At 34.7% G+C, this 27,708-nt stretch overlaps 1 protein-coding gene across 7 annotated transcripts in view; it reads right to left on the bottom strand.

The window, feature by feature from the left end:
* KYNU (kynureninase) overlaps positions 1-27,708 on the bottom strand; it is a 142,975-nt gene that overhangs the window by 41,819 nt on the left and 73,448 nt on the right. For all 7 annotated transcript variants that reach the window (XM_027835700.1, XM_027835699.1, XM_027835695.1 and 4 more), the window contains 2 exons: positions 13,932-14,030; positions 4,509-4,582 (listed from right to left, as the gene is read on the bottom strand). In XM_027835700.1, the coding sequence (XP_027691501.1) occupies positions 4,509-4,582; positions 13,932-14,030 (173 nt within the window). The remainder of the gene's footprint in view (positions 1-4,508; positions 4,583-13,931; positions 14,031-27,708) is intronic.

Here is a 27,708-nt window from a genome sequence, read left to right on the forward strand (position 1 = left end):
TAAGCTTCCTAAAATAGAAGTCAGGAACTATCTTTTGCTTCTTTTGTATCTCCAGAGCTCAGTAGAATGTCTGGCTCACAATAAGTGCTTAAAATATGTGACTGCCATGCTCCATGTTCTTCAGTATCTCCCCATTGTCTTTAATTTTTGCTTTCAAAGAATCCATGATTTTATCAATGTAAATGTTCTCTCAACTAGTGCAGATCATATCTGACCCATGTCTTTTCTTCCTGTGAAAATTTTGTTCATCCCCTCCCATAAATTCTCCATAGGGAATCTATCCATCATATTAGAAATCTTCTAGACCTTTTGCTATTTTGTGCTTACAAGGGCAACATTCAGGCTGTTGAAAAAGAAATCAGCTCTTTTTGATTACTTTGATTTATTTTTAGTTTGATTATAGCATTAAACACTCTTCTTTAAGAAAAAGCATCTTAAGGGACTGGGATAAGCCTCTTGTGGAAGGTGGGCCCTTTTTTTTTTTTTGGCTAGGCAATGGTTTTATGTGACTTGCCCAGGGTCACACAGCTAGTGAGTGTCAAGTGTCTGAGGCTGGATTTGAACTCCAGTCTTCCTGACTCCAAGGCCAATGCTCTATCCACTGCACCACCTAGCTGCTCCTCCTTTAGCTGAGTTTTAAAGGAAGCCAAGGAAACCAATGGTGGAGAGGAGGGGGTACCACATTCCAGGGATAGAAAGACAACCAGCACAAAAGCACAGCAATGAGATGGAGGGTGTGCTCAAGAACTATGAGTAGGCCAGTGTAGTTAGATTATAGAGTATATGGAAGGGAATAAAGTGAGAGGAGATTGAAAAGGTAGAAAGGGGCCACATTATGAAGGGCTTTAAATGCCAGACAAAGGACTTTATATATTGTATTGTAGAGGAAACAGGGAGTTATTGGATCTCATTGTGGGGAGTGATAGGGTTTGACATGACTGTATCTATGTTTCAGAAGGCAGCTGAGTGGATAAATGGAGGATGGATTGGAATGGGGAGAGATGAAGTAGAGAGAACAGTCATGTGGTAACTTCATATGATAATTTAATAAATAGCCTGGCCTTTACAGTCTTATTTTATTTTCATAATCTAGCTGAAGCGTATCCACTCAATGAAGGCTCCCCTGATTCCCCTATTTGGAAGCAACAGCTCCTCCTTTGAATCTTCCAGGCTATGTTTGACCTCTCGTATGCACTTAATCATTTTGTGACTTTTATTATTATCATTTGTATAAGTTTTGTCTCATCTCCCTACTATACTATAATTTTCTTTAGGGCAGTGATCATATACTTTGTCATTTTTGTATCCTCAGTATCTAGCACAACTAGTCTTATTGACCAGCCAGTGAGGTAATATGTGTTGAGTTTGAACTTGATAACTCTACATGATTAGAGTTTTATCATAAGAGATAGTTCTCTAGATTTTATCAGGAGAGGTAGTTCTCTAGATGATATTGATGGTTCATTTGCCTGTCTTTCTGTTCTCAAATACCAAGGCCACCAGTTTAGGCCAGGAGTGCTCACTTTAGAGATGTGCTTATGTATCACAATAATGACATTTCTAAAATTTTTGGATAGGAGTGATTTTTTGCATATGGTTTAGAACATAGGACACGATATTATAAGGCCTCATGTTGCGTATTTTATCTTGTTCTGTTCATTTTATAAAGTAGAGAGTCAAAGGTGGGGAGCCTGTGGCCCTCTAGGTCCTCAGGTGAGGTCCTTTGATTAAATCCAAACTCCACAGAACAAATCTCCTTAATAAAAAGATTTGTTCTGTAGAACTTGGACTCCATCAGAAAGCCACAGGTCTCCCACCCCTGAGCTAGATTCTTCCTCGTTATTCTCATCTCTACTAATTAATTTGGAATAGAAATCAAAAGCATGAAGCTTCCATTATCTAAGTTATACCACTGTTAAGACAGGTAAGAACACTCTCATACTCTCTTAGGATGGATGAGATACTTAGTGTGGTATTGTGTTGTTGATGTATATGATGATGATGATGCTAATGTAAACATTTCTAGGCCTCTAAGGCCAGAGGCTGCATACATTTAGGAAATATATTATTATAATAGCTCATTAAAATAGCTCTTTGAAGTTTACATAATATTTCCTCACAACAACCTGGTTAGATAGGTAGTACAAGAATTATTATCCTTATTTTATCTGTTCTATTCAAAATTAAATGCGTACTATGCACAGATTCTCTTCAAGATGACAAAATAAGTAGAGGCAGAATAACTTGGCTTCCTCACTCCATCAAGGGTTTTTAAAAAATAAAATAAAAAAGAATATTGGAGAGGGAAATGATCAAGAAATTCAAGGAGAAACTATAGTAAGAGCATTTTGCTAACTCATGTTCTCCGAGATAGCCAGGAGGTTATGGGCATTAGTGCCTAGAGAGAAGATCCCAGCTGGAGAGTGCAGCTCTTCCCTAGCTGTTCAGCCTAAAGGGGAAAAATTCTATTCTTTACATCTGTAAAGAACTTCCAATTTTTTTCAAAACATATTCACTACATCATTTCCATTTTATGCAAATAACAATCCTGTGAATTACATAGGTAAAGTATTATTTACCACTTTTTATATCTGAAAATATTGAGACATAGATAAGTGTTAAATTACAAAATTAGCAATAACTGAAACCTCTCAATTTTCCCCCCATAAAGCACATATGTTTTCTTTCTTGTGGAAATTACAACTCAAGCAATGCTTTACAGACCCTTAAAATGAAAAGTGCTATTTTCAGGGTACAAGCCAGGGCATTTTGGGGCCATCCAGCAACATTTTTGTTAAAAGAATTCTGTTCTGTAATCAATACCTAATAGCTACATTACTGTGTATTTACAATACTGTTTAATTATCTTAGACAATAAAGACCTATCTTTGGGGATAATAGAATACAATGAACCTTCATTAAAGACCTATTTCATTAGGTCTTCATTAAAGACCTATCTTGGCACAGAGATAAGCAAGGGTTCTAGAAAACTATGCAGGATGAATGCAAGTTCTGGCAGATCCTACTAAACTGGAAGGCCTTTGAGTATGGGCTCATTAATTGACTATTTGCCTTAGGCCTGAGGACCTGCCTAGTTAAATTTAAAAAATCTCAACACCTAGCTGACTGCAGGATAATAAATTTGTAAGTCATGCCATTTCTCAAAGACCATCTACTAAGTTAGGAAGCAATTGAGATCTCTGCCAGTGGAGGGAATATCCAGATCAATAAAAACCAGTGAAGTAAGTAAATATAATGAAAAACATAGTATGGAGAGTAAAAATATGTGGTTAAGGGGAAGATAAGAAACTGTGTTTGAGAACATTTGCTATATGACAAAATTATTCTGTTAGAAAATGTAAGAAGCAAGTTTTACTGAATGAATAACAGGTTATGTTTTTATTTTACAAAGACAAAATATATTTTAATATGGAACATATTTTCCTTTGGTCATCTTAAAGAGGTTGTAGGATGGGGAAAATGTCCATCTTTGTAGAGATCACAAAGATTATCACCTTTCAAAGTATCTGAATAATTAAAACTATTACCAAAACTAACAACTCCTAAAAAGCACAGGAAAGTTGAAAAGAATTTCAGAAAATTATCTTAAATTTGGAGAGTTTATTTGCACCAAACTGCAGATACTCTGACATTCTCTTAACTACATTACTGATTTAAATCAAAAAGGACTGTAATTCTTGTAAAGATTAGACCACTTTGCCAATGGCTGAGAAGCTTCAGAGAACTAATCAAACATTATTATATTATCTATTAAGAGTCTAGACGGTCTCGTCATCGCATATACTCTCACGTAAGTGCTATATTTTTCCTCTCTTTCCAGCATGTGATTTAGTTTTGGTGCCAGGTAAAAATAAAAGGAAGTAACCATAAGTTCTCCAGACAACAAGAAAAGGTGTACATTTTTTGTGATATTAAATTCACATTCCTGGTGTCCCTGAAAAATGAGAATGGTGATATAAAATAGAAAAGTATTACATTTTTACACAGTCAATCTGTCATTTAGCTACTCCAGCTTTTCATGGATTATAAAGTATCTGAGAACAGGCAATATTCCTACAGTGAATCTTCACATACCTCCAGCTTTAAAAGTAGGTATAATTTTAATAAAAACATGCCACATTTAAGAAGCTATTAGACACAGCACTGAAGTTTCCTTTGATTTGTGCATGAATGTGAGATGGCTGAAAATTTTAAAAGTATAGTTTTAAAAAGTATTTTCTTTACATTAAACTATCTTTTGTGCCTTAGTGTGATAACTTTAAAAAATATTAATGGTATCTCCTTTTATGATTAAATTTTTTATTCAACCAACTATACTCTAGAAAGATAATCTATGATTGTTAATGGAACATTTAAAATAATTATAATTTACTCAAATTCTCATTGGATAACAAATTTCGTAAATTTCTGAATAAATGTTTTATCTACTTCTATAGAACAATTTGGAGGAAATTAATTTAAATTTTTATATCAATAAAGATACTTACGCAGGTTTCATCGTATGTGCATGCTTTTCATGAATGAAGGCACCAGCAAGGGCTCCTGCTCCTGAATTTAAATACTGGATAGAGAAATTATATAAACATGTCTTTAAAATCTATATGACAAAATTAAAATTTGAAATATTTCAGGAACCAAAATTTATACCAGTAGAACATATTGACTTATTTTAGTTATTATTGTTATTTTTCTATTTAGCTATCATTTGAGGACAAGACCTGCTGTTCAAACATGAATGTAATGTGGTAAATGACAAATGATTAATAAATGAAAAAGTAGATTAGAGAAAGAATACAAAAATTAATTTTTGGCAAATTTAATTAAGAAAATAGATTATTAGGGATTAATTAAGCATAGTTAATTTTGCAAATAGCATGTCCTCCTGCTAACATAATCAAATTTCTACATGTAGCAGAATAGTGGGCCTGGTTTTTTTCCTGGTAGGCCAGGAAAAACTGATGGATATAATTGAGCTAGGCTTTAGTAATCCATTTTTTATCCCATCTGATATACTTGACAATAAATGGAAAATAGTCTGGACAGAACTATAAAGTATTTTTAGATATATTCAAATAATTGAGGTAACTATGCTCTCTAGGGGCTCAAGGAAACTTAAATTTCATCTTAATTCTTCATTTTACTTTTCATATGAGTGTAAACAGACACTCAGACTAACTTTCCTTGAGAGCATAGAAAGGCTCCTGGGACCTAGATGCACAGACTTTTTTGAATTTTAGTTCTCATGGACAGTTGTCATCCCCTATCCTTCTAGCACACAAGCACACAACACACACACACACACACACACACACACAAATACACACACACACAAGGATCTTGAGATCCTGAGACTGTGGATGGGCATCTGCAGGGGATGCTGAGCTGATAGTGGGGAGTGAGAGTTCAGAGGATACTGAGCTGAGGTACCCGAGTGCAAGATTTAGTTTATTTTTGAAGTGAGATAAACACAGACACAGCAGCTCAACAGTGTTCAGAGACAAAAGAGCTCCTGAAGATGTTTTGTGATTGCAGATTCAAAGACTAGAGGCTAGGCTTTATAGACTTGTCAATAGTGGTCACAAATTCTAATGGCTATGCTGGATTGGGCTAGTTATTGATTGTTGTGTCTAGAGTTCAGCTCAATTCATCATTCCCACTCCCCTATTCTGAGGCCTACATGAATTTCCATCATGATTTCTCCACTTTTTAAACTGTTCTTAATTCTCAATTTGTTTCCATCTGAAAACTATAAGTAACCATATCTTCTATGTGATTCATGTCCGTTATTAACATTGCTGGAGAGGGGATTGTGATGGAGGGAGGCAATGAGTAGCTTTTATAGCACAGAACTAAACAAGACAGAGATTTGCAAAGATTAGTAGAGATTGCAGAGATTAGTACAAAAGGCGAGATCTATTTCTTTATTAGAGACTGAGTCAGATAAGAGAGAATCCTATGGTTTTGATTTATCAGTAATTTTTATAAGCTCCTAAATATCAAATAACAAAAATAACAACAAAACTCACTGTTCACAACCATGTACTTTAAGCTAATGAGCCATGGGTCTAAGGAGGCCCAATAAAACTTACTAAAAGGCCTGACCCTTTATTTGGAGTCAGATAGGCTGTATGCAGATTTGAAGGGTCTATAAAGGTCTTTTCTTAGGCAGTTCAAAGACCTCCCTCAAAGTGCAGGCATTGATTAGGGAAAGTCACAATCCTGCTGCTAACTAAGGGAAGAGCTGGGAAAGAATCTGACTTACTCACAAAATTCCAACTATGTGAGGCAGGAAAATAGGAGTGCATCTTTCTTTTGCTTTGCCTTTCCACGTAAACCTCCACACCTTAACAGCTATCACCATCTTCTGGTTATAGACATCAATCAAATATATAAAATAATTGATTCTTTGATTTGGCCCTCAAAACATGTCAGCAGCATCATAATCTGATAAACGACTTGGAGGAAAATAAGATAACTTCATTTCCTTGTTACAATTCCTAGCAAATATACCCATGGCATATTGCTCATTTGTTAATAAATCATTTGATTTCAATAAGTTGGAAAAAGAAACATTGAATTTTTTTCCATTTTTTTTATCAATTAGAATCAAGATGCCAATTTGTCAAGATTTTTCTTAAACATTAAAGAGCCTCTAATCTAGCATTGTAAACTAAGAATTTGAAAAAGAAAAAAATCCTTTTGTTTTTTGGTGGGATTGCTATTGTCTTGCTAGCTACTAATTGTTTCTATGGTAGATAGAAACTATGAAAGAGTATTTTTTTTTAACAAACATAATATTGGCTTAAAAAAGGAAATGTAAAAATAGAAGACAATAAAAAGCAAATCTTTAAAATTTTGCAAAAAGATCCATTTTTAATTTCAATGATTCTAATTGAAATTAATGTTGCTTTAAAACAAAATACCAATTCTGACATAGGTAATAAAGTTATAGAGTTTAAGTTCCATTGTCATCTCTGTTAAAGTCAGATCACCATAGAAGTACCAGCAGATTTATTCCATTTCACATCTATTTGTTGTCCTTTTGTCAGATTCATCTACATATTATCTTTGTAGGGGTGATCTGTCTTATCTGGGTCTGCCACATATTTATGTTACTTAACCTCAAATGGGCCGTCACTGTTGCTAGGCAATCAATCCTTTTATGCCTCTGTAATTAACTCTCTATTCCATTCAACACAGGCTTTTCCAAATTTTTCATCCCTCCTCAAAATTCCTGTGTCCATCTCTCATACATTCCCACCTCCACCACTCTGCTAAGAAGCTTGCCTCATATTTTATTGAAAAAAATTGAAGTCATTTAACAAGAACCCTCTCTTTTCACCTGCTTATTTCACAGCACTCAGATGCCTTCTGCCATTAACTCCTCTTTCACGCCTGTCTGACATGATAAAGTGGCACTTCTCTGTCCTAATGGCAACAAGTGATCCCTGTGTCCTCTAGTATATTACCACTTCTGTCACCACCACTCTGTCAATTTGTTTCAATCAAAATTTGCCTTCTCATTCTCTCATCCCAACCACTCCTTCCCAAAAGATTGGGAATTAAGAGGAAAGACTTCCTGAGGAAGGTGAGATTTTAGCTGGGACTTGAAGGAAGCTAGGGAAACCAAAAGGAATAGTTGAGGATGGAGAATGTTCCAGGCTCAGCAGACAGCCAGAAAAAAAAATGCCTAGAGTTGGGAGATGGAGTTTCTTTTTTGAAGAACAGCAGGGAGGCCAATGTCACTGCGTCACAGAGGTGAGCTATAAGAAGACTGGAGAGACAAGATGTAGTCCATAAAAACATTTATACATTGGCTACATCCAAAAAAAATTTTCTTTCATTCTGCATTCTGAGTCCTTCATATCTATCAGGACATAGATAGCATGTTTTATCATCTCTGGAATTGTGAGTGGTTGTTACTCTAGCAAGAGTTCCTAATTCTTTCAAAATTGCTTGTTTTCACCATATTGTCATTATATAAATTGTTCTCCTGTTTCACTGTGCATCAGTTCATGTAAACCTTTGCAAATTTTTCTTCTAATCATTTCTAATAGCACAATAGTATTCCATCACATTTATTAACTATAACTTGTTCATCTATTATCCAATTTATGGGCAACCTCCCAACCTTAGATTCCTATTCTTTGTCTCCTCAAAAAGAGCTAAAAATGTTATTGTATATTGTTAAAGTTTGTTTTGCTCAGGACTAATCCCTCCATTAATCTACTCTTCCTATAATTCCCCCTCCCCCTTTTCCTTATTTTTTTTTCCTTTTGGGTGAAATACATTTCTGTACCCAATTTTGTGTGTGTATTCTTTCTTTCAACTAGTTCAGAAAAGAAAGAGGTTCAAGTGTCAACTGCTTCCCCTACTCCCACCTCCTTATTGAACAGGTGTATACTTGTGCCTCCTTATTATAAGGGTGAGATAATATTCCCAAGTTCCTCACCCTGTTTCCATAGTATTGCTTTTCCTCCTCTTTCCTATTCTTAAGATCACCAAGATGTAACAGAACCACTCCCAGACCTTGTCTAATTAGATTCCCTAGTGATTCCTGATGTTGACAGGGTTCAGCGTGGATATAATGTATCATCCCCCCACATTTGAATGTAAGCTTTTTACCCTTATTCGTTCCTTTATTGCTTTTCATTTATATTTACCTTTTAATGTTTCCTCTTAGTCTTTTAATTAGAAATGCTTGAAAGACTTCTATTTCATTAAATATCTATTTCTCCCTCTGGAGCATTACACTCAATTTTGCTGGGTAAGTTACTCTTGGAAGTAAGTCTGTATCCTTTGCCTTCTGAATATTACATTCCAAGTTTTCTGCTTCTTTATAATGGTGGCTAAGTCATGTGTGATCCAGACTGTGACTACTCAGTACTTGAGTTCTCTCTTTCTGACTACTTGCAGTTTTGTTTGTTTGTTTGTTTTTATTTGATCTGGAAATTTTGGATTTTGACTATGATGTTCCTAGGAGTTTTCATTTGGAGATTTCTTTCAGAAAGTGAATGGTGGATTCTAATTCCATTTTACCCTCTGGTTCTAAGAGATATGGGCAATATTTTTTCAAGATTTCTTGAAATATGATGTTTAGGGTTGGGGTTTTTGTTTATTTGTTTGTTGTTCTTGGAGTTCAGACAGTCCAAGTATTTTTAATTTTTTTCCTTGATCTGCTTTACAGGTCAGTTACATTTTCTATAAGATATTTTTCATTTTCTTTTATTTTTTCAGTCTTTTGACTTTGTTTTAATATTTCTTGTTGTCTTATGGAGTCATTGGCTTCTATTTGATGCATTCTAATTTTCAGGATGTTTGTTGCTTAGGTAAGGTTTTGTAACTCTTGTGCCAATCTGTTAATTCCTTTTTCAATTCTTTCTTTCATAGCTCTCATTTCTTTTCTATTTTAAATACTCTCATTAAATTTTTAAAATTTTTCTATTTTAAACTCTTGTTTTATTTCTTCCAGGAATTCTACTTGAATTTTTATCCAACCTGTTTTTTTTTTCTCTGAGTCTTTGCTTATAAATGTTTTGGAGTCATTCTTTTCAGGTTTGTTTCTTGAGGTTCCCTGCTGCCATATTAACACTTTATAAGGGTTTCTCCTTTTTTCTTATTCTTCCAGCCTACTTTCTGACTTCAGTCTTGATGTTAGGGCTATACTCTGCTGCACTTAAGGAGGGAAGATCTGGGTTAGTCCTGTTGCTGCTTTCTTGGGGATATTGAGTGTTGTGTAATTCCAGGATATCAGGGAAAGTCTAGGGATCTGCAAGCTTTCAGTACTCCCATAGTGATCTGATAGAGGACAAAGACAGATTGCTGCTCCCAAGTCTGAGTCCTGCAAGTTGCTGACCTGGGTTTGGGTCTGAGCAACAATATAATACTATTTGATTAAGCCCTTAACACCCAGTAGGAAAACTCTTTTGGGTCAGAGTTACAGATTTGTAGGCTTCAAGTTTGTTTGGAGATTTCTGCCCTGGTTATTCTTCTACAGGTCAAGCTAGATACTGGAACTGAAATCCTGATCTCCCAGGGTCTGAACCACACCACTGCTACTTGCTTCTGAACTATTTTCTTCCTTGATAAACTGCCCAGGGTTTCTCTACCTGGGAATATCAACCCTTTTCATAGGTCTCTTTCTTAGTCTATCCTGTATCTATGACCCATAACTGGGTAATGGGTGACAAAACTACAAGTTGGCACTTGTCCTTCTTGCAGTACTCCAGGACTAGTGGTTCCCTAGTTTGGATCTGGGAACTCCTTTTGCCCTGGTGCACTGCCTCTCCCTAGGTGCTTGAGAGTTCATTTCCTGATGCCATGCTGAGCTGGAAAAATGACTCACTGTGACTTTTTCTGGATTTCCTCATATGGAGAAAAATCACATACATTTTCTAGATCTGCTTGGAGGCATTTTGTGGAGGGAAGTGTGGCTATACTACTTACCACTACTCTGTCATCTTGGCTCTGCCCCCTCTCACTTATCTTCAGTAAGTACCTCTCCATTTGTGGCTTCCTTCTTGCCTACATACATGTCTCCATCTCCCCCATCTTCAAATGACCCTCACTAGACTTATCCATTACTACTATCATTACATATCTCTCTTATATTTTGCAGTTATACTTCTTGAAAAGGCCATCAATAAATAGGTGCCTCTACATTCTTTCCTGTTACTTTTTCATTAACTCTCTATGCTAATTAAGCTGCAATTATCTTTATTATAGCCTACTTCCAACCTCATCATTCAGCTGAAACTGCTCTCTCCAATGATCTCTTAATTGCAAAATCAAATGACCTTTTTTTCAATTCTCATCCCTCTTGACCTCTCTATAGCCTTTGATACTGTCAAATATCCTATTCTCCTTGATATTTTCTTCTCTCTAGTTTTTTGGAATCCTGTTGTCTCTTGGTTCTCCTGCCTATCTAAACACTGTGTCTCCGTCTTTGCTGGATCTTTATACAGGTCACATTTCCTGGATCCTCTTCTCTTCTTCCTCTATCCTATTTCATTTGGTGATATCATTGGCTTCCATGTACTCAATTTCCATCTCTATGCAGATAATTCTCCATTTTACTTATACAGCCCCAACTTTTCCATTCACGTCTAGTCTCATAATTCAAGTACCTATAAGACACTCAGATGGGATGCTCTGTAGATAAAAGATGTGGGCATCTTAAACTTAACATATCCAAAATTAACTCATGATCTTTCCCCCTCAAACCTTCCTCATTTCAAACTTCCCTAATACCTTTGAGGATACTGCTATCCTACCAGGCCCCCATACTCCCTACCTAGGTGTTATTCTTGACTTCTCAATATATCTCATCCTTCAGATTCAATTTGTTGCCAAAGTTTGCTGATTTTACCTTTGTATCATCTCTAAAATATGCCCCCTTCTCTCCTCTGATACTGCCACCATTCTAGTGTAAGCCCTCATCTCCTCACATATGAACTACTGCAATATCCTGCTGGTTGGTTTGCCTAACAAAATCTCTCCCTACTATAGTCTATTATCCACTCAACTGTCAAAGTGATTTTCCTAAAAACACAGGTTCAACCATGTCACCCATCTATTTATACCCCAGTGGCTCCCTATCAACTCTAGGATCAAATATAAAATTCTCTGCTTGGCATTCAAAGCCATTCATAACCTGGCCTCCCTACATCTTGTCTCTCTAGTCTTCTTATAGCTCACCTCTGTGATGCAGTGACATTGGCCTCCCTGCAGTTCTTCAAAAAAGAAACTCCATCTCCCAACTCTAGGCATTTTTTTTTCTGGCTGTCTGCTGAGCCTGGAACATTCTCCATCCTCAACTATTCCTTTTGACTTCCCTAGCTTCCTTCAAGTCCCAGCTAAAATCCCACCTTCCTCAGGAAGTCTTTCCTCTTAATTCTACCGCCTTCTTTCTGTTATTTCCTATTTATCCTGTATATAGGTTGTCTATATATAATTGTCTTCATGTTGTCTTTCCCATTAGGTTGTGAGCTCCTCGAGGACAGCGACTAGTTTTTGCCTTTCTTTGTACCCCTAGAATTAACACAATCCATTACATATAGCATAAGCTTAATACTTGTTTATTGGATAAGTGACTGAATCTAGATACCCCATAAGTTTATTTTCCCTTCAACTACTTTTCGTCATTTTGTTGTTATACTACTTATAATTTTCCAATTCAATCCAACTCTGCAAGTATTTATTAAATACCTAATATGCAAAAATGACTATGTGAGGTGCTGGAAATACAAAAGCTGCTAGGTGGTGCAATGCATGAAGTGTTGGAATACTTAGAGTCAGGAAGACCTGAATTCAAATTCTACTTCTGACAATTATGAAATCTTGGACAAATTACATAACTTCTATTGGCCTCTGTTTCTTCATGGGATAATAGTAGCTACCTCATAGAAAATGGTTGTGAGGATTAAAATAATTAACATACGTAAAATGACTTGCAAACCTTAAAGCCTTCATAAATGCTAGTTATAGCAAAAAACAATTTTTACCCTTAAGGGGTTTATATTTTACTTATGGGATCAACATGTAAACAGATAAGGATGTACGCTATGGCTTGAAGAAAAGAGAGAGCCTTAACAACTAAAGGGTTCAGGTTAGATTTCCTACAGAAAGTGACATATAAACTGAGACTTGAAGGGAATCAAGCAAGGATTCTAAGTGGTATTGGTGAAAAGAGTGCATTCCAGTCATGGAATTCAGCTTGTGCAAAAGCCCAAAGGATGCTAGTCCTACATTTCGGAACATTAAATAGGATTTTTTCTTCATTTGGTTTTGTGCTTTTGTTTTTTGCTTTTTAAGCACAGTGTGTTAAGGGGAATCATAAGACAAGACTGGAAAGGTAGCTGGAGTAAATAAATGAAAGCCTTAAACTGCCAGCTTAAGGAGTATGTATTCTTTTCTAGAGATAAAATGAATCTACCAATTTATTGAACAGGAGCATGCAGTCAGACTTACTTTGTAGGATGATCTTTCCCTCTTAAATATATTTGAAGTGTTTTAATAACAAATATTAGTTTTGATCATAAAAACACACATTTATATTCTGCCATTCTTGTCTGTAATGTTTTACAAATAAGCTTGTATTCTATACTGGTGTGGTCTTTGATCTGTCTACTGTATCTTCTCCACATTGAAAGGTGTTTGCTGGTTAAGGAAGTTTCTGGTTTTTTTTCTATGCTCCTCATCATGGCAAATGTTTATGCTATTTAAGCTGCAAATATCTTTTTTGTGGCCTGTTTTATACATCATGAACACTGCAAGATGAGATGACTACAGGTCCTATTAATAGCATTTCTTAATGGTTTTTGATGCATGATGAAACCAGCTCGTTTATTCACTTCTCCCATGAGAACTTATGTGAGCCTTACTTTCATTTATCTTCAACTCTTTGTGTCCTCTAGTTCTATTTATGGTTAGAATGTCAGCATGGATGTTGCTTACTTTCTTTTGTAATGGATCAACTTGTTGGTCATAAATTAGGAGTTCCAAATAGGTTTCAACATATTACCAGTCATTTATTGTCCATGACAATCAATGTAAAAGATATCATCAAGAATACTCATGACACAAAAAAGAGGCTGATCCTGTAGGAAGAATGAGTTATAAGAGATGGACGGACTGGCTGCTCAACTGGTATTCCTGAAATATTGAAATATCTATGGAATATTAAAACAAATAGATGAATGCCTCCATTGCAATGAATAAATACTCAAAGGAGCAATATTCCAAATATAAGAACAAGAGTTGTACAGGAGGAGATGATGTAGCTGTGTGGGAAGTTGGGGTGGAAGCTGGGGAAAGTAGTTACTTTGACACTTTGACGAGAGCAAGGACCATTTGAAGCATATATTTAAAATCAAAGGATTTAAATAAACCAAGCATTTTTTTTTTTTTACCTTGTAGGAACACCAGCAGGCAAAATCTACTCCCCAGTCATGTAGATGAAGCTCAACATTACCAACTGCATGGGCCAGATCGAAGCCAACAAAACAACCCTGGGGTAAAATACAGGATATTATTAATTTGTTTAAAGCTTAGGCAGAGTGAGTACAGAACTCCTTAATATCTTTTGAAAACTTTTCATGCCATAAAATGGGTTAGTCAGATTTTTTTAAAAAAAGATCTAAACATTAGGATACTTTCGTAGTTGCAAACTGTGCTAATTGGGGGAATATTACTAAGGATGAGATATAATCAAAACATTAAAGAAAAGTGACCTGAAAGGAATAATTTTTTCTGATGTATTACCCACTTGTTTACTAATCTATATTGTTTCATCTGTATTGTTTTGTTTTGCCAGTTAGACTATAAGCTAGCTCAGTATAGGAACTTTTTCTTAATACTTTTCTGTTACCTTCTACAGAGCCTGGGTCAGTTTTGAAAGAAAAGAATGCAGTCAATAAATGATTAATTACATGGCTTACTGGGAAAAATGTACTAAAAATGAGCCCTGAAACCCAGGTTCTAGTCCTCACTAGAGCACTTACTAGCATTGGAACGTTTGTTAAATCACTTAGGCTCTCGTAGCCTCAGTTTCCTCAGCTATAAAATGGGAAAAACAATTTCTCTTTTTTCCTGCTTTACAGTTGTTATATGCATCAAATTATTAAATCTAGGTGCAAACACTTTATAAACTGTAAAACATGTAATTCTTATTTAAATAATGACTAAAGTATGGTGCTTACAAAAAGAGAGTCCATAACAAAAACTATTTTAATATTCTGCATCTGTTATACAAAATACATATGAATCAAAAAGTATAGTAGCTATGCTTCTACTATATGTAGGTCAGAAATATGAAAATCTGAATTTCTAAATCAAATATATTAGAATGATACTTTGAATTACATAAACTCTGAATATATCCTGTATGTACCTATTTACTTTTTCTCCTTCATTAGATTGTAAATTCCTTGAGGACAGGGACTCTATGCCTTTCTTTCTATCATTAATGCTTAGAAAAATGCCTGGAACATAGTAAATGCTTGCTATATACTAATTGGATGTTACAGAAAGATTATATTTACAAATATTTAATTCTCATTTAACCTCTAAGGAATATTGCTCTTTTTTAAGTATCGGCTTATTTGGAGGAACAAAATGTCTAGAATATTGAGAGTAAAAATGAAAAAAAAAGTGGGAAGAAAGAGTATCTATCAGTACCAAAACTCAAATTTTACCACAAAGCAATAATCATTAAAAGTTTGGCACTGGTTAATAATCAGCCAATAAATATTTATTAAACACCTACTATGTGCTAAGCATTATGCTAAACACTAGGGGTACAAAAAGGGGCAAAAGACAGTACTTGCCCTCAAGGAGTTTACAATCTAAAGGGTTGATCAATGGAGCAGATTAGACAGAAAAAGAAGAGAGTCAAACAAATTCAACAGCATAGTTTTGCTAAACCCAAAGATGCCAGTCACTGGGGAAAAAGACTCACTATTTAACAAAAATTTCTGGGAAAACTGGACAAGAGTCTGGCACAAATTAGGACCCAACTTCTCACACCACATACTAAGATAAGCCCCAAATGGTTACATGGCAGATTTAAAAAAAGTCACATCATCAACAAATTAAAGAATAAAAGAAAAAAGTGTCATTTTCATCCTCACAAGATCCCTGAACTATGCCTCATGCTGGCGGCTAAGGAACAAACCTGGTCATAGGGCAAGGCTAAGAGGAGCCCTGAACAAAAAGCTGGTACAGGCTGAGGATATGTGGAAAGGCTTCCCTCAATGGTATAGACAGGCTATCCCCAAAATCTTAGTTTTAAGCTATAGTAGCTTAGCACAATTTTAAACTATAGTAGCTTAAAACTAGGACACCCCATATTTTCATCTAGCTACTTTCCTGTTTATTTTTATTTTATTTTATTATTAGTTTTCAACAATACTTCCATAAGTTTTTGAGTTTTAAATTTTCTCCCCCTCTCTCCTCCTCTCCCTCCCTAAGATGGCGTGCAATCTGATATAGGCTCTACATATACATTCTTTTAAACATATCTTCACATTAGTCATGTTATAAAGAGGAATTAGAACCAATGGGAGGAACCACAAGAAAAAGGAAACAAAACAAAACAGAAGAAAAAAAGAGCAAATAGTATATTTTGATCTGCATTCCAACTCCATAGTTCTTTCTCTGGATGTGGATAGCATTTTCCATCATTAGACTTTTGGAGATGACTTGGATCCTTGCATTGCTGAGAAGAACTAAGTCTAATAAAGTTAGTCATTGCACAACGTGGCTGTTACTGTTTACAACGTTCTCCTAGTTCTGCTCACTTTACTCAGCATCAGTCCATACAAGTCTTTCCAGGTTTTTCTGAAGTCCACTTGCTCGTCATTTCTTATAGCACTGTAATATTCCATTACATTCATATACCACAACTTGCTCAGCCATTCCCCAATTGATGGGCATACATTCAATTTTCAATTCATTGCCACCACAGAAAAAGCTGCTATAAATATTTTTGTGCATGTGAGTGCTTTTTCCCATTTTTATGCTCTCTTTGGGACACAGCCCTAGAAGTGCTATTACTGGGTCAAAGGGTATGTACATTTTTATAACCCTCTGGGCTTAGTTCCAAATTGTTCTCCAAAATGGTTGGATCAGTTTACAACTCCACCAACAATGTATTAGTGTTCCAATTTTCTCACATCTTCTCCAACATTTATCATTTTCCTGTTTTGTCATGTTAGCCAATCTGATGGGTGTGATGTTTTGATTTGCATTTCTCTTAACAATAGTGATTTAGAGCATTTTTCATATGACTATGGATAGCTTTAATTTCTTCATCTCAAAACTGCCTGTTCATATACTTTGACCATTTATCAATTGGGGAATGACTTGGAATACTTCTCTTTTTAAAAGTGGAATATACCACTTTATTTTAATCAAAAAACTTTTCTACAATGTCAAAATGTAGAAACACTAAAAATTTTATTGATGATAGAAAAATTGATTACTTTCTTTCATTTTTATTATAAATCATTTGTGGGCAGTGGTTCTTTGGGGAATGAAAATATAAATGTTCTATTTTTTAAATCCCTCACCTCTGTGGCATTACATTTTCTTTGACATTCATTAACACTGATATGCAATGTGTTGTAAGATGCACATAACTTTTCTTCCCACATGAGTAACTATAAACATAAATCTAATTAAAATTTGACTAATCTGACAAAATTAGAGGTTACAACCTTGTAGCTGGAAGAGTCTTAGATTGGGATTCAAGAGACCTAACTTCAAGGCCCAGCTCAGCCACTGACTTACTGTGTTTTCTTGGTTCAGTAACCTCTCTGGGCCTTACTTTTCTCATTTGCAAAATGAAGGAGTTGAACTCAATTATCTATAAGTTCCCTTCTAGTTTTTATCTTCTTTGAGTCTGAGACATGTGTAACTACTCTTACTTTTTTATCAAAGAGAATGATCCCCAAATTTGAGAGTATGGAACAAAAAGAATTAAGAGTGAATTGAAAGGCAAGACAAAGAAAAGACACAGTAAAGCAGTTCCTCTTAGCTCTCAGTGAATTAAAGTCAACTGGCCTGAAAAAATTTAATCCTAAGGAACTGAAAGTGAAGGTTCAGTTTCATCTGCCTTTCCCTAAATGAAAAAGAAGCCACAGGGAGGCAGTATTTGACTTAATGAGAAAAAAAAAATCTTAAGAATCAGAGCTACAAATTGCATAGGCTCCTTCTGCAGGTGGTATATTCTCCATGACTAATGAAATTCAGGCAGAGGTTGTATGTCCACTGCTTATGTGTATTGTAGAAGGGATTCACACTTCAGCTACAGGGTTCAACTACATGATTTCTGAGATTTTTTCCAACTCAGATTCTATATTTTTATGAGAGCATGGTGTATGAAACTTGAAGTGAAAAAATTAACAGGCTATTCACAAAAATTTCACTAGATGGCAGCATTTAAAAATGTTTCCCAATGAAGTCACTTTAGAGAAGTATCTAGTTAAAGAAAAATGATAATGCCATTTCTGCACGGAGTGCCAGTTATATATTATTTTCATAGTTTATAAAAGAAACTGGAGTCATTTTACACATTGTACAATATGATTAAATTGAACATTTTAAAAAGCTATGATTTCTAAATTGATTTTTATCACTAACACACAAGAAACTTCAAATAAGTTACCCTGACCATACATTAGTGTTTATCACCATCATCAACACTTGTTTTATAATCCAAATGTGCCCATCTCAGCTTTTTCTATTGAAATATAAATTCCTACTAATATTATTGAGTTTTCTGTCAACCAATAAAAACCTAAAAAAGTAATATTCAAAGAGCCTATTTTCTTGCTGTTTTGTATATGATATGCAGAAGTAATGTCTTTCAAAATGTGCTATTTACAAAAAAGAATTCATCATTGTCCATATTCAGTTTAAATTAACTCCCTGTGTACAATGTAGCTGCCTCTCATTGAAATTCCAAAACTTTTAAACTTTTTTATGTTTTATTTCCCTTCAGTACTAATGTTATATACTGTTATGTCAGTACATAATTATAGCCTATACTAGAAGTACTAAATACTGGGTTATAACTATGGTTTCTTCACCAAATCATTACTTCATCAACTGATTTCTTCATATTTTTAAAAATTATTTAAAAATTGTCTAATATAGGAAAAGAAACAAGTCTATGTGTATGATATCCTGAAAACTTTTACTAATTTTTTTAAGGATGAAAAAACTTTTTTTTTAATTAAAATGAATCATGGTGTCACCCTGGCCAAGTCACTTAACCTGTGTCTACCTGAGTTTCCTCATCTATAAAATGGTGATAATAATAGCACCTACCTTTCAGGGTTGTTGTAAGAATCAAATGAAATAATAATTGTAAAATGCTCATTACAGTAGTAAGCACTATATAAATGTTAGCTTTATGATCATCACCACCATCATCATCAACGTAGGCCTGGACTACTATGTACCAAGAGAATTAATTTAGTACCTATATACTAACAGAACTATACTTAATGGGATGTCTGTTAGGCTTCCTTTATATACAATATGAGACATGCTTGTATAAATATAAATAGGACAGGAAAAGATCTAGAGGTTATGGTATACTATACATGGACAGAGGCTAAGTATGATTTACCAATGTGCTCTTATAATTCTAAAAAAAAATGATGGGAAATTTTTTAAAATGATGGATTTTAAAAATGGAAATTGTAGGTCTTTAATGGCAGGACAGATGACCACTGGTATGGGATGATTTGGGTAGATTTCTACCTAAGTCAGAGAGATGGAACATTTGACCTTTCAAGATCCCTTCTCTTTCTATGATTCAAAAAATATTCAGATGCCAATGCACTATTCAACTTTTAAAGATATCTAGAGAAGGAAATTGGGCAACCTCTTAGAGCAGCTTGATATTTAGCAGCCCTCACTATCAATTTAATCTAATTTATCATTGATTAAGCATCTACTTTGTGCAAGGTCCTCTACTCAGTGCTATGGATCATATTAAGGTAAAATAACATATAGTTTCTGTCTTTTTTAAACTTATATTCTAATAAGAATGTGGAAACAAATAGGTGTTATGTACAGTAGACTGTGGTAAGTGACAGGAGAAGGCACTGTGTCAATAAGTGAGAAGGCCTTCTGTAGAAAATCCTCCATGAAATTTCATCTAAATCCTTCATAACATCATTATTTTGTCTTATTATCAATGGATATTGTGGTGGGTAAAAGATGAAATGACTGAGGAAACAAAGGTCCAGCTGCCAAGTATATTGTTTTATTAAGCAATAAATGCCAATCGCATAACAAATTGGGACCAGACCTCCTCAGCTTTGGCACTGGACCCCAAATACAGGAGGATGCAGATTTTAATGTACTAAAAATAATTAATAAAATAAGACCAATTACTTAAAAGCAAACAATTAACAGGATACAAAATTAAGCAATCTGAGTTCTAATTGGAAGAAAGATTAGGAACTTTCCAAGATGGGAGAGAGAGGGCTAACATGTGCAATTTCCTGAAATCAGAAAAAAAAAAAGGTATATCTGTATTCAAAGGAACATGAAAACAATAACTGATTGACGAATAGCAGGCCAGTTTTCAGACAAGACATATGGGTTGCTTGAGATGTATAATTGTGAGAAAATTCCTTATATCAGTCTTTGCTTTTGACTGGATTTCTGGTCAGCATAACCTAGGTTAAAGGTCTCTAAGCAGCAGGTAAAGCCTGGCTTCCCAGCTACCCAGGGCTAGGTTCAAACAATGCAACAATGCTTGCACACAATTCCCACAACTGAATAAAGTTTTCTCACAAGATTGAAATTGGATTATACCCATAATTGAATAGAAAGGAAACAGAGCTAGCTCCAGACTTGAGTCACAAGATGGAGTCAGTGTGGTTCACTCGATTCCCACCACCACTTGCTGTTTTAATTCCCTCAATATGGACAATAACTGGTCATCTTTCTTCAATGTCTTGGATCTCTTATTTGTCTGTAAGTGGGATATTCAGTATTTGTTTGGGGCGTATTTTAAGGTGGCCAATAGAGCAACAGAATTTCGCCATAAGTGGATGCAGTGTGTCCTCTCAGCTAAATATAGAAGACTCTAGCCTAAGGTGAAAGGATAAGAACGGAAGGAAGGAATCCATGCTATCAGAGGCAAAATGAAAAAATGCTCCAAATAACTAATAATTGTAGAAATTAAAATGAAAACTATATATTGTTATACACACATATGATGTGGATGTGTATATAACAATATATCTACATATATAATATAACATTTATGTATATGTATGTTAAAGGCACAGAAGACAACAGAAGGAAACAGTTAAACAGAACAGCTTTGAAAGTTACATGTTGAATTTATATATACTTAAAAGAAAAAGCAAGCAGTGCATAAGATATTTATGGTTTCATGCACAATTCTCTTTTTTCTACTTTGTATAAAGGAATGTCTATTTGCTGTTTAAGTTCAAAATAAAAATATAACTTTTTTAAAGAAAACTTTAATATAAGGGTACAGGTCAAACAGTTTCAAATGTAGCTAAATCTATCAAAAATATGGCTTTCCCAAACATACTTCCCCAAAATTATGTTTAGGTTAAGAGTAACCACCATAAGCTTGGAATTTGAATATATTATTATTGTTTTAATATGATAATGGATGATTTATGCTAAGAAAATATCAAGACCAAAACTTGTGGACATGATATAACTGAAATCCACATATTTTGATATTCTGTGAGTCAGGGAGAATCATATGAAGAAATTTAGAGATTTAACTGAACTTCAGGGTACAGACAATATGAAAAGAAATCGGGGTCTGCAGAAAATGATGGGCAGATGAAGCTTTCTTGGATGTTTGTATGAGCTGTATGAAGGACAAGAAAAATCTTGTTCAAGAAAGTTCTGTGGAAAGCACTAGAAGAACAACTAAGTTGTCTGAGATAGTAGTTTTGACCTGGAATTATTGGGTGGACCTGGAACCCAGGCATATTGAGGAATAGATGAGTTCTTAGTGTCATAGGTCATAGATTTAGAGGCAGAAAGGACCTTAGAAGCCATCTAGTCCAACTCCATATTAATAATAAGAAACTGAGGAGCACAGAAGTTAAGTGAAAGGTAGTAAATTACAGACCCAGGATATCAATCTTTGTCCTTGGGCTCCAAATCCAGCTCTCTTTCTGATGTAACAGGATGGGTTTTTTTTTTTGTTTGTTTTTTTGGGTTTTTTTTTTTTTGGTACTGGGGAGTAATGATGAACTAGGAATTGGAACTAGAGATGATATAAATGTTTGTCTATATTGTATAAGTCTTACGAAGCAAAAATATAAAGTTAAACCAGTAATTACTGACATTTCTGTATGCAAGAACACCACACACTGTATTAAAATTGGTTTTACATTTAGATTTTCTAGATGTAAATGTGTTTCTCACAGAAAACATAACAAGAGAAGTTATAGGGAAAATTGCAGGATTCAGAGCTTTGGACTTTGTTATCCATAGGTCTTATTCTCATTAAAGCAAGTAAAACAAACTATATATTTTTGACACCTATGAAATATAAAGTTTCAATATTTCCCTTTTTCTTATGTGTACAGGTACAAAGTAATACTTTGGGAATCTATCTGGTTGTCTTCTGAATGCATTTTACTGCCTTATACTGGAAAATTAACATGGTTTACATAATTTGGTAAATCTAATAAAGTGGGACGAATTTGCCAAATTCTTTGCTTAGCTTCACTAGCATTTTGATGATGAAATTGCAGGGATGTATGTCATTTTGGGTGCATGTGAGACAAAGTTAACATCTTCATATTAGGAAAGAGCAAAGATCCAGGGGAGGCAGAAAATGAAAAAAAGAACTGAAACAATACCTACTAAAGCAATGCATAAAGAATGGATGTTCCTATAGCCTTTGTAACTAACATAAGAAAGTTTAAAGGTCAATTTTGCTGCTTAATCTTTTTCCTGGGACAGTTATTTCTTCCTTTACTCTTATTCAAAAGTAAGAATAAAATGTAAAATAAAAAAAATCAGGTATTGCTCGTATCCCTTCATAGCCTACCCCTCAAGTTATCCGTCCAAGGTCACATAGGTATAAGTAATAAACCCAGCTTTCAAACCCAGGATCTCTAATTCCAAATCTAGCACTCTATCCACTCTCTCATGATGTTTCTATAACAGAGAGTCTCTTGAAACAAAGAATAAAAAAGAAAGAAAAGAAGACGGGGAAATTTCAGCAAAATTAACCAACATATCCGTCAAGTTTGATAGTACATACAATGCTTCCCATCCATAGATCCACGCCTATGCAAAGAAGGGATAGATTTGTATTTTCTCCTCACTTCTTTGGGGCCTTGCTTGGTCAATATAGTAATAGAGAATTCAGTTTCTTTTTATTGTTTATATATACCTTGCTATAAGGATTATGTCTATGGTTTTTCCATTTATTTCATTTAGTAATTCTGTGTTCACATATTTGTTTCTTATGGCACAGAAATATTTTATTACATTCATGTACCACATTTTGTTTATTCATTACCTGACTGATAAGGCATTTACTCTTTCGGAATTTCCTCTCTCCTCTGTATAGGAGAGAGGGGTCCACATTCGATGTCAATGAGGGTGTATAATGACTATAGAGCTGCGTCTATGCCTTGATCCCTTTATCAGGTACAAACACCTCTCAAGTTGAGTCAAGACAGGAACTATGCAATTTAATAAGAAAGTAAATTATTCATACCTCTAAATACTTTATATAGATAAACTATGAGGTGCTCTCAGAGATTCCATTGGAAAACCCACCCCTCCTTGGGGAGAAGAAAGGAATGTTTCTCTTTTCTTAACCCAACATCAGATTTGGAGAGGAACTCCTAGAAGAAGGGGGGTCATCATATTATCACTTTCAAACCAAATCTGGCTCTTAGCTTGTTTGTGTATGGGCTAATGAGCTACTATTGGTTTTTGCATTTTAAAGAATGTTTTATTGTATATAAAGTGTAAAAACAAAATAACCCTATTCTTAGCTCATGGGCAGTACAAAAATAGGCAGCAGACCAGATCTGGCCCTTGGGCCATAATTTTCCAACCTCTGCTCTAGACCATAGCAAATGTATCCAAGAAACAGTCACACATTCTTGGATAGATGTACATAGAGAGAGACTGTTGCCTAATTAAGGTAGTAGCTTTAAGAAGGATGACCCCCTGCGACTATGAATCAAGTGTGGAGAAGAGAAGAAACTGAAAACCCCACATATGGACTTTATAAAGAGAAGTATCAGGAAGCGTGAGTTATTTTTGCCATATGTATATCCTATACATGTTCCTCATTACCATTATACTCTTGTTTGGGCCCAATCTTCCCAAGAATACTAGGGGTAACTGTAGAAGACTGAGCCCCAGGTTTATGGGGAGGAGGTTTTATCATGTTGGTTCTTGCCATACCATTTGATTAAATGCCTCTGAAAAGAGCTGAGTGTATGGGCTGATTATTAATTGGAAACACACTCATGGGGGCTTATACGCTACAGTAGGTGGAACTGCTAACTAGAATGTTACCTCTAGAAAACGAGTTAGCAACCATCCTCTGGGGACTTAACCTTTGTGGGCTGGGGGTATATCCCAGAAGGAGTATTACTCATGAATGGCAGAGTAACATCTACAAGAAGTCAAAAGAATGGACTTAATGAAGGGTTCCAGAACACTGAGTGCAAATCCTATTATGAACCTATGGTAGGATATAGACAAGAGTTGCACAGGATAGGCAAACATGAATAGGTCACAATATGTATCACTGAAGGGAATACTGAAAATGAAATCACAGATACAATGGAGTAGTAGAGTGAAAATGAGACAAGTTTTATTATTACTCAGTAAAATCAACTTGTTTTAGTTTTGCTTTACAGGGGAGTGAATTCCTAAAATTTAACTAGAGTCAAATGTAATTCTTAAAATATAAACATATAAGTTAAATAATTTCTAAGGTTAAGTATGACAAACTTGGAATACTTGGCTTCCTTCAATTACAAATTAGGTGCCATCTGATAATCTCTTGCTATTAACGCATTCTTCCTCCTAAAGTTATATTATGGTTATTTGTATTTTCAAATGATGTATCTCCTGCCTTTAGGGAATGCACTATTTCTTTGTATTCTTAGGATTGCCCACATTTTAAAAATCAGAATTGTGATTTTATTAGTTAGGGAAATTCTTATGAAAAAGAATTCTTCTGTAACTTGCGGTTTTAAAGAGTTGCTGAGGGCACTGAGAGTTTAAATGTCTTGTCCATAGTCACACAGATAGTATGGACAGAATGCAGGACTTGAAACTTTTCACTACACCAAGCTGCATCTGTTTTGGACACAATAGTCACTTAATAAATGTCTACTGAATTAAAATGAGCATGGTGAATATTGTAATAATAGTTTACCTCAGTCTTCTAGCTCAAAAGACATTGCAACCAGAGAGTCAATTCTGAGGTTGGGCTTTGACTAATTTGATAATTTTTAAAAAATCAAGCGTAACAATCTGCTTGATATGATGGCACAAAGTAATGATAATAATCACAAAATATAATCCTGAATCCTACCACTATGAAGTATAGAAGAAAAATAACATTTAATTTTGGAAAATGAAACTTGGCAGTTCCACATACTGTATTTAGAAGTATAAGACTGTTAGGAAGTTCACATATATATCGCATAAAAATGTGTATATTTTTGTAAAACATGTATCAATTCACTTCTGAGGTCCCTTTCACTTCTCAACTTATGATAATTTAATATAGACATATCCTGGTCTAGCTAACACATTAGCATTTTTAACCCAACTACCTTTAAAGAGGTAGAAAGATGTATCTTACCATAGAGAGCCAAGTATATCCATAGCAATATCTTCAACAAGAAATAAGTCCCATTCCCCAAACACAATATTCCTTCTCTCTCCTTACCCTCTGCTCACTACCTGTATGGACACATCATCTAAAATCCCTGGATTTCAGCTTTGTATCTGTATAAAGGAGATTGGGTTGGCTTCGATGGCCTCCAAGACCCCTTCTCACTTTATGTCAAAGATCCTATGACATAGTCAAACCTGATCTTTCACTCTGGTGGTGACACATAGGAATTCAAATATCTCTCTGTTCATAGTTTGTTACAATGTCAAAAGGGTATGGCTTTTATTTATGAAGTTCTACATCTAAGTCACTGTTGGCACAAAAGTTTCATTGCATTAGTTGTGAAAAAGATGTTAGCATTTTAAATTAGTTTGAAGTTCTTGGCATATATCTGACTACAGGTGATGGCATCATACAGAAGAATCAGTGAATCACTTTTATTGGAATTATATTCTAGTTCTACAATCAACATAGTGAAACTGACTGAAAAATCCTTTGCTATAAATGCAGTGAATTGACTTGGCTATAGTAATGGGATTTGTAAGAGGGCAGAAGGAAGGACATTTCAGGCTTTAAGGAGGATAGTTTTGTTGGTGGATGAACTCTAAAGTTATAAAACTCTAAGGGAACCCTTTTGGTAACAGGCAACAATGAAATTTTAAATTAAATCCTAAATGAGGCAAATTCTCCTGGTTACTCAGGGAAAAAAAAAGATAAAAAAAGACAAAAAAGTCTTTATGTGTGCCACTTCTTTTCCTATATAGATTTCTACAGATTAATGAGACATATATGTATACCAAGGGCTTACAGATCTTCCCTTATTTTAGTGCTTAACATTTAACATCTAAATTAAGAACACATTATATTTATGTATTTCATAATATGTTATAGTTATCCATCAAACCCACTTTGAATTCCTGGTCAGAAATTTACTAGAGGTTGATAAAAGTGTAGGGTTCATTTTCATTAGTTCCATTCATTATTTTTAGGGATTGACTACATTAACTAGGCTTTACACAGATATTAATTTTATCACTCAATAATGTTCAGATACAATTTGTTACCATTAAAAATAGCTGAATATCGATTGTAGAAATACTTTGGTTCAGGTTTAATTGCTCTGCTTAAAGTGGGAAATTTAGAGGATACATGTGGTATAAGGGATGGACATAGAGTAAGGAACATATGAGTTCATAACCCTCCTCACACTCTTACAACCTATGTGCCTGGACAAGTCAGTTAACCTTTCTCACCTTCAGTTTCCTCATCTGCAAAATGGGAATAATAATAGCACCCACATTACAGGGCTATAGCAGATCAAATACGATATATAAATTACTTTGCAAAACTTAAGAGCTATATAAATGTTAGGTATTATTATTACTATTAGCCATGGAATACAATAATGCATAGTAGTTAAATGACTAGTCTTCATGTGTGGAAGACTTGAGTTTAAATCCTACCCTCTAACTAATACTAGATGCATAACATGGGGAAATCATTTATCCTCTCAGTGCCCTCTGCAACTCTCTAAGGTTATGAATTGCTAATGAGTGACAGCTATTTCAATACTTTGGATACAAACTGTAGCTCTACTTACCACTTCTAGTCTGACAATATGCACATTTTATGGTCAAATGAATACTAAGAATGTTGTTTTCCCTGTACATGCACATACATAGAGAAATACTAAGCTGCCAAATGGTTAACAATTAAACTGTCATATTGTAAATTTGTAACCTATTTAGAGACAGTATAATTTCTTGAATTTCTTAGAACAGATAAAGGTTTACACTAACAAGCTGGTTAAAGGCTTTCCTTTACTTTGGTACATAAAATGATATGCCTAAATTAAGAAAATATTATCTTTACTTAATAATTTATTATACTTTTATAGTTATCTATCAAACTACCAAACTATCTCCTGATGTTAACAAAATTTAATTGATTCTACTTTTTTCTAGGTACCCAAGGCAAGCATCCAAATAAAAGAAGACCCTGAAATACATTCAATAGCAAATTTTTAGCATGCTACCAAAAAAGCAACAAAGTTGACTCAAAGGCAGTTACATCTAGTAGGTGATAATACTCAGCATTCTGTTTGTCTCCTGTTCCTTTTCAGCTGCATACAAATGATATCATCCCTACAGGGAACTCACCTGTCTTGCTAACTATAGGCAAAATGTTGTGACAGAAGGTGCTAGTGAGGGAGGGAGGCTATAGATCATGGCTAAAATGTGTTTGAATATATTCAATTTTAAAACAAGGAGTAGTATGATTTGGGG

This window comes from Vombatus ursinus, unplaced genomic scaffold (assembly GCF_900497805.2).
Source record: "Vombatus ursinus unplaced genomic scaffold, bare-nosed wombat genome assembly UNPS02014816.1, whole genome shotgun sequence".
NCBI classification, from domain to species: domain Eukaryota; kingdom Metazoa; phylum Chordata; class Mammalia; order Diprotodontia; family Vombatidae; genus Vombatus; species Vombatus ursinus.